At 32.7% G+C, this 11,952-nt stretch overlaps 3 protein-coding genes and 1 pseudogene across 5 annotated transcripts in view; 1 reads left to right on the top strand and 3 right to left on the bottom strand.

The window, feature by feature from the left end:
- The window catches only part of LOC107468423 (pentatricopeptide repeat-containing protein At4g31070, mitochondrial), a 1,764-nt gene extending 620 nt beyond the window's left edge, over nt 1-1,144 (top strand). Inside the window, 1 exon segment of the mRNA XM_021133834.2 lies at nt 1-1,144. This exon segment is cut by the window's left edge and continues 26 nt beyond it. Within this exon segment, the coding sequence (XP_020989493.1) occupies nt 1-1,144 (1,144 nt within the window).
- Nucleotides 1,145-2,044: 900 nt separating this feature from the next.
- Nucleotides 2,045-3,602, bottom strand: LOC107468577 (probable myosin-binding protein 6; annotated as a pseudogene).
- Nucleotides 3,603-4,188: 586 nt separating this feature from the next.
- LOC107468575 (probable cinnamyl alcohol dehydrogenase 1) lies at nt 4,189-6,617 on the bottom strand. 2 transcript variants are annotated; one of them, XM_016087882.3, is made up of 7 exons: nt 6,513-6,617; nt 6,072-6,169; nt 5,857-5,970; nt 5,551-5,781; nt 5,186-5,471; nt 4,890-5,040; nt 4,189-4,787 (listed from the first exon to the last, which is right to left on the bottom strand). In XM_016087882.3, exons 2-7 carry the CDS (start codon nt 6,161-6,163, stop codon nt 4,591-4,593), a joined length of 1,071 nt encoding a protein of 356 aa, XP_015943368.1. In that variant the 5' UTR covers nt 6,164-6,169; nt 6,513-6,617; the 3' UTR covers nt 4,189-4,590. The 2 variants fall into 2 exon arrangements, with proteins under 2 accessions (XP_015943368.1, XP_015943369.2); XM_016087883.3 differs by lacking the exon at nt 6,513-6,617 and having other exon boundaries at nt 6,072-6,378.
- A 558-nt stretch (nt 6,618-7,175) lies between these two features.
- LOC107468576 (probable cinnamyl alcohol dehydrogenase 1) lies at nt 7,176-9,324 on the bottom strand. 2 transcript variants are annotated; one of them, XM_021133542.2, is made up of 7 exons: nt 9,273-9,324; nt 9,089-9,176; nt 8,898-9,011; nt 8,307-8,537; nt 7,929-8,217; nt 7,675-7,825; nt 7,176-7,571 (listed from the first exon to the last, which is right to left on the bottom strand). In XM_021133542.2, exons 2-7 carry the CDS (start codon nt 9,163-9,165, stop codon nt 7,375-7,377), a joined length of 1,059 nt encoding a protein of 352 aa, XP_020989201.1. In that variant the 5' UTR covers nt 9,166-9,176; nt 9,273-9,324; the 3' UTR covers nt 7,176-7,374. The 2 variants fall into 2 exon arrangements, with proteins under 2 accessions (XP_020989201.1, XP_052111216.1); XM_052255256.1 differs by lacking the exon at nt 9,273-9,324 and having other exon boundaries at nt 9,089-9,246.
- Between the last annotated feature and the right edge of the window lie 2,628 nt (nt 9,325-11,952).

Raw genomic sequence — 11,952 nt, 5'->3', positions numbered from 1 at the left:
CAGATGTGGCGAGTCTTGGATGGCTTTACATGTATTTGATGGAATGGATGTGAAGAATGAGGTTACTTGGACTGCAATCATATCTGGCTGCACTACTAATCATCATTATGGTGCTGCTTTTGCATGCTTTCGAGCAATGCAGGCTGAGGGAGTTATCCCAGAGAGTGCATTAATTGCTCTCTTAAAGGCTTGTGCCGAGTCAGGCTTTGCAAAGCATGGGAAGGAGATTCATGGTTATGCCTTCCGTCACTGGTTTGCATCAAGTCATAATTTTTCATCAGCTCTCATAAATATGTATTGCCAATGTGGAGAATCACTGCATCTTGCTGAGCTAGTTTTTGAAGGGTCAAGTTTTAGAGATGTGGTGCTATGGAGTTCAATCATTGGGAGCTATGCGCAAAGAGGGGATGGCTACAAAGCCTTAAAGCTATTTAACAAGATGCTGGGCGAGGAAACTGAACCAAATCATGTTGCTTTGCTCGAAGTAATCTCTGCCTGCACAAACTTATCTTCACTGAAACATGGTTGTTCATTCCATGGCTATGTCCTCAAATTTGGGTTTAGTTCACACATCTCTGTAGGGAATGCACTCATAAATATGTATGCCAAATGTGGTTATCTGGATGGCTCAATTAAGATATTCCTAGAAATGCCAAATAGAGACTCTGTTTCATGGAGCACTTTGATCAGTGCCTACGGTCTTCATGGATGTGGTGACCAAGCATTGCAACTTTTTCATGAAATGCAAGAGAGAGGAGTGAAGTCAGACGCAATTACCTTACTCGCCGTATTATCTGCTTGTAATCATGCCGGTCTTGTAACTGAGGCGCAACTGGTATTCAAACAAGCAAGTGCAGATTGTAAAATTCAATTAACCTTAGAGCACTATGCATGCCTAATTGATCTTCTTGGAAGGTCAGGCAAGCTTGAAGATGCAATGGAAACACTGAGAACCATGCCCATGGAACCAAGTGCAAGAATGTGGAGCTCTCTGGTATCCTCTTGTAAGCTTCATGGAAGATTGGACATTGCAGAAATACTAGTCCCACAGCTTATAAGATCAGAACCAAATAATGCTGCTAACTATGCATTGCTGAATATGATTTATGCCGAGCATGGTCATTGGCTTGGTAAGAGGTTATAGCATAACACAATCTTGTTATTATTGCTTTTTTGTTTTTTATTTTTGTACAAGCGCAGTAAAGTTCATATAATTATAGATAATCCTGTTAATTCATAATTATGTCCTGGTTAATGTATAATGTATTTTGCTCAGTAAAAGTGTTTAGCCATTGAAATTAACAATTTGACAAAATGGCCATTTATAAATCTAGTTCGAAACTTCATAGAGTATCAAGCATTGAAACAGAAAATTTTAAGTGAAGAAAAGCAAGAGTAATTAATAAGTTGAGAAGGTTCTTTCCTATAATTGGTTGTGACGTCAAATCAGGCTACTTGATGTATGCATTGCGTGTTCATTCAGAGAGTCACTAATCACATTGTCACGTTGCAACTACTCTTAGAACTTTAAATATCAAGGTAAACTATTTAACGAAAACCAATTAGCTTAGTTATGTTTCCTGAGGGAAGGCTTTAGATAAGAGAGAAGCAATGTTTGTACAATTTTTGTGTGTATATATATTTTTTAGACGTCTTTTTATGTATTAAAGAGATAAATATAAAAGTTCTTCCTTCGTGATTGCAAGAACGGGGCATAAGAAATATGTGTATAGGACATAAATTACACAAGTTAACAACAGCAAGGTTAACAACAGCAACCAAATTCGATTAAAAACAACACAAACTAGTAAGTCAGAGCTGAGGTTAACTCTGTTCAGATTCTGTACAATTAGAACACAGAGTTATTAACATTTATGAATTGAATTGACAGACATCCGATCCTTGCAATTTTCTGTTCCAATATTCTTTCATAAAACTTAAACAAGTTACACTGAAACTTGAGAAACTAATAATCCACTATGATCATTATCTAATCTACAACCTGCATCAGATTGTTGCAGTGTTAAGTGCTTCATGAAATCCATTCACATAAGTATTCCAGTATACCTAAACGTTGAAATTAATCCATCATGGCAAAAGATAAAGAAACAAACAAAGAAGAAACATATATACACTTTATTAGTCGTTCAACCTTATTAAAATAGAATATTAAATATGCAGCATAACTACAATTTCAGAAGAAATAGTAAAACCCATCTGAAAAGCATTTCAATTTTCATTTCCAGTTCCAGTTCCTGTTCCAATTAGCTCTCCACCTGAGGAAATTACAAGTCAAGCATGATGACGATCGTCATCATTATCAGCTTCTGAAGAAGCATCACCAGCATCAACATCATTTTCTGAAGAAACATTACCGGCATCAACATCATTTTCTGAAGAAGCATTACCAGCATCATCCTCATCATTATCATTATCATCATATTCTGAAAAAGCATTACGGGCATGATCCTCATCATGATCATTGTTTTCTGAATAAGCATTACGGGAATGATCATCATCATTTTCTGAATAAACATTATCAGGCCCGGAACCAGGATCATCAACATCAGCATTATCAACATCGTACTCAATAGCAAAATCCAAGAATCCACCTCTAGGGTTATCAGAGCCATCAAGCAGGTCAATCTCATCATCAGTCAAGAACTGCCTGAGCTTCTCCCTGTAAATGGCCAACTGCTCCTCCAACAAAGACTTCTGATTCTCATGATGGACAATGGACCATCTCAAGTTATCAATGACCTCATTATCATAGTCCTGTTTCTGATCCATCATCCTCCGAAACTGATTGGCCTGAATCTCAATGGCGCTCTTCTCATTCTGCAGCCGGAGGATCATGGCCATGGCCTCCTCAGCAGCGGAGGCAGCCGCAATCCTCTCATTCTCGATCTCAGCACAGGCAGCACTGAACCTCTGCCTCTCAAACTTGACGAGATTTCTCAGCGCCATTACGTCGAACACCTCGTCTTCCTGGGTGGTGGATAGTACGGAGGGAAATGCTTGAGAGCCTTGGAATTGGGATGAGAGATGCGGTAGATCTTGAGGGTGAAGAAGAGGATCAAGATGAGACCAAGGATGTTGAAGATTCTAGAAACGTAACCGAGGAGGATGAAACCGCAACTGACCTCGCTGGCCTGAGCGATGAATCGGATTGTGGAAGGGAAATCCATGAGTGCGAGGGTAATTCGGAGAAAGCGGTGGTAGAAGCCAAGAACGGAGTGAACTGCAACCAAGAAGCAAGTCTGCATCTGCATCTGGGCCACCTTGTACCGCCCACTCTCTCTCTTTCACACTCCAACAACTTCTTCAATCTTAGCGTCAACGCCACTTCCTTTTCTTTCTCTTGCTATCATACTTATCAATTTACGACCAATGTCTCCTCTGTATTCATTGGATTTTCAAGAACAACAGCAGCAGCAACGTAATGCTACCCCTCTGAATCAAGAATGGAGATGGTTGTGGTTGCAAATGGATTCGGCGAAGAAATAGAGGGAGGGTTATTATTATTATTATTATTGCATTTCAGTGTGTGCGAGTGAGGTACGTAAAACTTTCAATACCGTTGCCCATTAATCATTAATCATTAGTTATTATTATTCTTATTTAATTCCCACAATCCACCACAGATATTGGCACACTGTTTTCTGGATATCAACGTCACCATCATTGCCACATCGTTATATCTCCAATCCATATGGTAGGTGAAAACTCAGTCAATTTTACGTGAAATTGATAACTGAGAGAGTTATTAAATAATTTAACTGATTTGACAAAATTTTCATCTAATGATTCTCGACTATCAACTTTACGTGAAGTCGATTGTACCTAAGTTTTCACTATATCGTATGTATGTATCCATATTTTATTTATGAGCAATGCTAGGGGCCAGCAATTTTTGTGATTGTTAGCCATCAACTAGCCATCAATGATGATTTGATGGTGTGAGATTGGTATGAGATTTCATCCAATGACTCACTTTTCTCTGCTGGTTACATGCTGACCAAAATTCAATAAAACTGCTGGCCCTAAACTTTTCCTTTATTTATTATTTTCAATATTTTTTAGTTTTTACTTTTAGAATTTTGTAGACAAAAATGAATAAAAAAATACTAAAAGTAAAAATGTGAATCAAACATGGTAATAATACTTTTATTTATTCATAAGCTCCCATCAAAATACTGTTATGAAATAAACTAACGGCTATATTTGGCTACCATGAGCTGTTGTTTGTTAAACTATACGTTAACGAATTACAATAATATTTTTTTTTGTCTTCCTTGTGACAGGAAGATTCTGAATTAGTGGTATCTTTTTATTAATTACTGGTCTAGCCATCTTTCATGCTTTCACTATATATTAAATAAATGTTTACTAATTAATTTTGTCAAATACAACTATGCTTAAGTGCTAATAATGCAGAACAACTTAGTATTTTAGTGTAGCAGCATGTAATGATTCCTATCCTTTCTTTATAATCTAGCAACTATTGTTCTCTCAGAATTTGAAATTCCTCACTCAACTCATTAATTATTAATAAGAAACTATTCAACACTAAATACATTAACAGTCCTGTTACTTGAAGGAATTTTCAATGTCTATCACAAACCTATACTTGACATCTTTGTTTATGATCCTCTCAAAAGCTTCATTAGCATATTCAATGGGAATCACTTCTATATTTGGATAAATCTCCTTTTCAGCACACAAATCAATCATCTCTTGGGTATCTTTTGTGCCTCCTGCAGCACTTCCAGAAATGCTTCTCATCCCTGTCAACCACAATTAATGCACATTCAAAGTTTCATTGCTTCAATATAAATTAATGCTTGTCATTGCAACAATTTCTTTTCCATAATTCAGAAGCAACATACCACCAATAAGGCTTCCTGGGCTTAATTTGATTTCACTTGGAGCCCCAACTAAGACTAAGACACCACATGTTTTCAGAAGAAACATGTAAGGATCAAAAGGGTGATTACCAGATGCTGTGTCAATTATAAAGTCTAATGACTCAGCCAATGCCTGCATATGTAGGAATCATACTCAATTTTGACCAAGATGAATAAAGAAAAACAAGCTACAATGTCAATGTTCTGTTAAATGATTCAGAATCTCTTTCACCAAAAGGATTAGAATTCAATTCTTGTTGTAATAACAACCTACTTACACTCATTTGTTCTTGATCAGATGAAACAACAAAATTATCTGCACCAAGAAGATTTAGGGCCTCATCTTTTTTAGATATGCTGGTGCTGAAAACTGTTACATCCAAACCAAAAGCCTTTCCAAATTTAACTGCCATATGTCCAAGGCCACCAAGGCCAATAACTCCTAGAGATTTACCAGGCTGATTCATATTGTGACGAATCATCGGCGAATAAACAGTGATTCCGGCACAGAGCAAAGGTGCTGCTGAAGCCAATGGATAGCTCTTTGGTATCATAAAACAATACCTGCATAAATATGATATCAAATTCAACTGAATCTATCTAAGACTATATAACCTTTTGCATATAAATTTTCTTTCATTACCTATGATGAACTACTATGAAAGTGGAGTATCCTCCTTTTGTGATTGTACCATCAGAATCAACACTATCATAAGTAAAAACTCGTCCTTTACCACATTGAATTTCAAGTCCTGCATTGCAATTTCGGCAGTCGCGGCACGAGTTAACATAAGTCCCTACTCCAACATGGTCACCAACATTGAAACGTTGGACATTGGAACCAACCTTTGTCACAATGCCTGCAATCTCATGTCTAACAAAACTCACAGATTAGATTAAGACTAAATTGGATTATAAATTAACCATTATTTATTAAAAGATCATATACCCGGGCACAACAGGGTAATTTGTGGCACCAAATGAATTCCTTGTGGAAACTACATCAGCATAACAAATACCGCAGTGTGTGATCTTAACATAAACATCATCGTTTCCTACAGCCCTGACCAATCACCATTCATCATTATATAAATTAAATACTTTGTACCAAGAAAACAGAATTATGCTAAAGAGTGTTGGCAATAGTGATAGAGGCATATATACTTGCGACTGAATTTATATGGTGAGAGAACACCAGATGCATCTCTTGCTGCCCAACCTAAGCAATCTTCATTGCCACCTTCGGAATTCATCATTATTTTCTGTTGCACCATAAATTAATCAAACTCAATTGGCTATCACTTTAGATTTAGACAAAGAATTTCATGAGAATTTCTATGATTTCTACTCACACGAACATGCCTTAGGTACCAGTTTATTTAAGAATTTTTAACTATAATTTTCACTTAAAAGTAATATACATGTGTATGTAAAGTAAGAAAGTTATATGTCATATCTTGAAAAAAACAAAATAGAATAATAATAAGAAAACGATAGAATTTTCTCTCAAAGAGAAAGAATGCAAAAAATCAAAACGAATCAACAAATAAATAATATTGAAAGAGCATAGATTAGAAGCTAACACAGTAGTCAATAGGAGCCAACCTGTTTGAGTTTCTTCAGGAATCCGTTCTTTTTTTATATATTTTTTTCAGGCTTCTTTACTTCAACATTTCAGCAAATTCAATGGCCTTATAAAGCAGAAGAATCAAATAACAAGCGTAATGGCAACAAGGACTAAAATAGTGACACTTAAGAGTCTTAGACACGTTACTGTGACTAAATCAAGTCAACGAAGTCCACGCACATTGGCCTACCTATATGAATTATAGTTACAATTTAATGCTGAGATTTTAGTATGATTATGTTATAGTAATTATGATTATAGTGTAAGTATTGTTAAAATTAAAATTATATTTTTTTTATATTTTAGTAACACTTTTTTTAAATAATATTTTTTATTTTAATTTTAGCAACATTTTTTAAAACATTATAATTATTACCGTAACATAGTCATACTAGAATCATGTATCGACAAAATAGCATTTTAATAGAACGTTATTATATATGTAGTGCGTGTAATACTGTGAGTTGTTTAGATCAAATTCAAAAAGAATTGTAAACATCAGAAAGACTTGTATTCCATTTACTTTGATCAGGAGAGCTTTGAATGTTCCAACTGCCAACATCAAAATAAGACTTTTCTCCATATAATATAAAAAAATAAATTTTTAAATATTTAAAATTTATTATAATAAATACCATAAATGAGCCAAAATAGTATTCTATAATTATCCATGATGTTACAAAATTAATACGCAGCTTAAATATGAAATACAAAAGATACAAACAAAATTTGCTTGAACAGTTGAATTGATTATATTCTAGAAATCCTCACTCAAGGACAAACTCCACACAATAACAAATTATTCATTACTAACACATAGCACTAATCTACAGTATAATTTTACTTCAGGGAATTTTCAATATCAATCACAAACCGATACTTGACATCATTTTTAATGACCCTTTCAATAGCTTCATTAGCATACTCAATAGGAATTACTTCAATCTTTGGATAAATCTTTTTTTCAGCACATAAATCAATCATCTCTTGTATATCTTTTGTACCTCCTACAGAACTTCCAGAAATAGTCTTCAATCCTGTCAAATATACACAATGCATATAAACCAATTTGTTATTACTATATATCTAAATGAAAACTTTAACATTACAACACCATAATTCACATGTAATGTAACATACCGAAGAATAGGCTTACAGGTCTGAACTTGATTTCATTTGCAGCCCCAACTACTACTAGAATACCAAGTGTTTTCAGAAGTGCCATGTAAGGATCAAAAGGATGATCACCAGATGCTGTATCAATTATAAAGTCTAGTGTTTTTGTTAATGCCTACATGTATACACATATATATATAGCAATATTAGTCAACATTCAATTCTGAGAAAATAAATAAATGTGAAATAGATTATGTTTTTTAATTTGTTATGCTTACTTTCATTTGGTCTTCATCAGATGAAATTACAAAGTTATCTGCACCAAGCAGATTGAGGGCTTCATCTTTCTTAGATATGCTGGTGCTGAAAACTGTTACATTCAGACCAAAAGCCTTTCCAAATTTAACAGCCATGTGACCAAGTCCACCAAGGCCAATCACTCCTAGAGATTTTCCCGGCTGCTCATTCATCTTGTGGCGAATCATCGGCGAATAAACAGTGATTCCGGCACACAGCAAAGGTGCTGCTGAAGCCAATGGATAACTTTTTGGTATCTTGAAACAATACCTACACATATACAACAAAAAATATGACATCAAATTCAGTTTACTCTAACCTTTTTAACTCAAAATATATGAACTATAGTAGTCAATTACCTTTCATGGACTACTATGAAATTGGAGTATCCTCCCTTTGTGATTGTACCATCAGAATCAACCCCATTAAAGGTAAAAACTGCTCCCTGACTGCACTGATGTTCTAGTCCATCGTCGCAATACTCGCAGTCGCGGCATGAGTTGACATAAGTCCCCACTCCAACATGGTCACCAACATTGAAACGCTTGACATTGGAACCAACCTTGCTCACAATGCCTGCAATCTCATGTCTAACAAAAAAAAAAAAAAGCAGATTACAGATACATTAGCTTCATTAAGTTTGCAAGTTTCTGAGAATTAGAGAATGAAAAACTATTGGAAGCCAGTAATTTTTAGTCATTATTTGACCAGCACAAGCGCTAAATTATCTTTAACAAATAAATTTTATTAATTCATGTATGTAAATTCTGAAAAATTTGGATACAAACTGTATTGATTCATGTGTACAAACTCTAGTGCAAATTATATGTTTTTTTTGGTACAAAATCTCTGTAAATATGAATGCAAATTATTATTGACCACGTAATACCGACTAAAAATGATAATATTTGTTGGTCATATAGCATTGTTTTAAAAGGCAACATACATACCCTGGCACAACAGGGTACTTGGAGTCACCAAATCTATTCCTTGTCCAAACGATATCAGCATAACAAACACCACAGTGTGTGATCTTAACATGAACATCATCATCTCCTACAGGCCTGATGATCAATCATGGAATAAGTTAATATATATGGTATAAATTAAAGTTCAATCAGATGTTAGTTTGGTTAATTACCTGCGATTGAATTTGTATGGTGAGAGATGTCCAGATGCATCTCTTGCAGCCCAACCAAGGCAATCTTCTGAACTCATTGTTTTCTTCTCTGTTTCACCATAAACACAAATTATTTTTCAATTTTCATGAAACGTCTTACCCATGGAATTATAAGGCAAGTAATAAGTAGTTAATAGGAACCAACCTGTTTAATCAGTTTTCTTTGTTTTCACAATTTGAGGCAAATTCAAGAATGGTGTTTATATAATAGAACAATAACAGGCTCAATATTACGAAAGCAGATACCTCATGATGACCAAAGCATGTAGACTGTAGAAACTTGGGTTAAACACGCCATTGCAATATCAACATAAAAGTCTACGCTCCTCGTACCTATAAAACTATGTGAATTGACCGTGGTTAAATAATTTGATATATTTGATAAATTATTTAATATAATACTTATTAAATTGTAATTATTATTTTTATATGAAAATATTTTTATTTGATTAATTACATATATTAACTGCTTTTGTTAAGACCAAACTGAGTATTAATCAAATGAAAATCTTTTGGTTACGCATCTGATGACGTTTATCCAATAATGCTTGATGTTATGTGCACAAAAAGTCCAAAAGTCATTGATTAGATTAGTATTCTATTAGGCATTATCTAAGATGAGAAAAAAAATATTAGAACAAAACCGTAACATCACTGCCGATAACAATTTTTTAATTAGTAAAAATTTAGATATAGTCAAATTCCGTAAAATTGATAACCGAGAATCATTAAATAAATATTTAGTCAATTTATTTAAATTATTTAACAGGTTTTTAATTTTATAAATTCTAATTGTTTATTATAGTAATATTTGTTTTTGGTTGGGGAGGGGGCCTTTTCAACTAGTTATAACCGCCGCCTGTTAAATCGGTTTATAAAGTTTTTTATACACTTTTCATAGGCACTTATTAATGATGGCATATTGGCATGTAGTTATGAATAACATACTAGATACACATAATTGAAGTGTTTGTATAATTTTGGGAAGGAGGGTTGAATCAAAGAGGTCTACATATAAGTTTTTTTGGTTTACAAGTCTTACAAGTTGACACAAGTCTAATAAAATATATTTATTATATTTTCACATTTAAAAATAAATAAATGTACGTTATTTAACTACTAACTATTTCCAAAGCGCCCTACTCACCATGCATTATGAACGACTCTTCTTCTTCTTCCTCCATGAAAATGAGTTTCTTGCCAAATTTAAAAATAATGAAACTTCAAAAATACATCCAAACGATTACAGAAATACACCCAAAGGATTACAGAAATTCACCCAAACGATTATAAAAATACACCCAAAGGATTACAGAAATACATCTAAAGGATTACAAAACTACACCCAAAGGATTTAAGAAATACACCCAAAGGATTTAAGAAATACACCCAAAATTCGTTGAAGTACATCTTATGCATAATTCAAAACTCTTTCTCTTTTTCCTCCTCATCTTCTGCTGCTTCTTCTTCTTCAAAAACGATTTCAGAGTTTGATGTCAAAAAAATAATGAAAATCGAGAATAACAAAGAAAGAAAACAGAGAGAAAATCACGTAAATGAAGAAGGAGAAAGAGAAGGCAAGAAACAAAAGAAAATAAGAAGAAGAAGAGGAAGAGGAAGAAGAACGTGCAGCAAGAAGAAGAAGAAGGTGCAATGAAAACGTGCAGTAACAGTTCGAAACCCGTTAATATAAATGACTTATAAAGACTTGTATAAAAAAACACTTGTATGTGGAGAATTATTCTAAATCAAAAGCTCTATTTTCTTAAAAAAATTAGACACTTTATTGTTAAGATGGTAGAACAAAAAATTTGATTTTTTTTATTTTATCTCAATCTCAACCAGGGACGGACTTAGAGGGGGCGAGTAGTGGCCTCGGCCTCCCAAAACTTTAAAAAACTATACTTATATATGAGATGTGTTTAAAAAATAAAAAAAATATTATGTAATTTAATAGTTTTATATGTATTATTTTTTTATTATGTGATGAATTTATGTCTTAATTGTTTAATTTACTAATATTTTTTACTTAACTAATTTAATATCATACCCTCAAGTCTTTGTACCTTTCAAATTAGTTTTTACATAATAATCTCTATATTTATTTAAAAAAATCATTTATTTTTTTATATTAATATATTTAATATTTATATTATTATATTAATAAGGACTTACATAATTATATTTTGGTAATCACATTATGTACTTTAAATATTATTTTCTTGTAAAAAATAATTATTTTTCTTCTAAATTTACGTTGTTAAAAGAAAAAATTTTATAAAGATATTTTTGAACGAATGAATTTTAATCAATAAGATATGTGATAATATTTAACTAAACACGCTATAAATTATTGGTATTTTATAATTTTATAATGTACTATTGATATTGTTATATTTCTTTTATATAATTATCATATTAAAAATAAAATTTTAAAAAAAATTATAATTATATATATATATTGATAAATCTTTTAAAAAAATAACTATATGTTAATTATTTTTATGAAATAAAAAAAATTATCTAAAATTCAGCCTCTTCTTATTAAAATTTTTGAATTCGTCCCTTATCTCAACTATTTGTATAATGAGATTTATACCTTTTTTTTTTAATCATAAATCATGATAAAATTTTTAGTATAATCAATTAAATTACAGATACTAATATTAATGAATTACATCCCAAATCATCCAATATCTAGAGCTTGCACTAAGCTAAAACAAAATCACTAAGTTGTCTAAAATCTAAATTATGTAAAATATCTTTGCCTTATGGATGTTAAGTGAAAAATTTTGTACCCAATTCTATTATAAAACCCATTGTGT

The sequence above is a fragment of the Arachis duranensis genome, chromosome 10 (assembly GCF_000817695.3).
Source record: "Arachis duranensis cultivar V14167 chromosome 10, aradu.V14167.gnm2.J7QH, whole genome shotgun sequence".
Taxonomy (NCBI): Eukaryota; Viridiplantae; Streptophyta; class Magnoliopsida; order Fabales; family Fabaceae; genus Arachis; species Arachis duranensis.
This window is presented reverse-complemented; position numbering and strand designations above follow the sequence as displayed.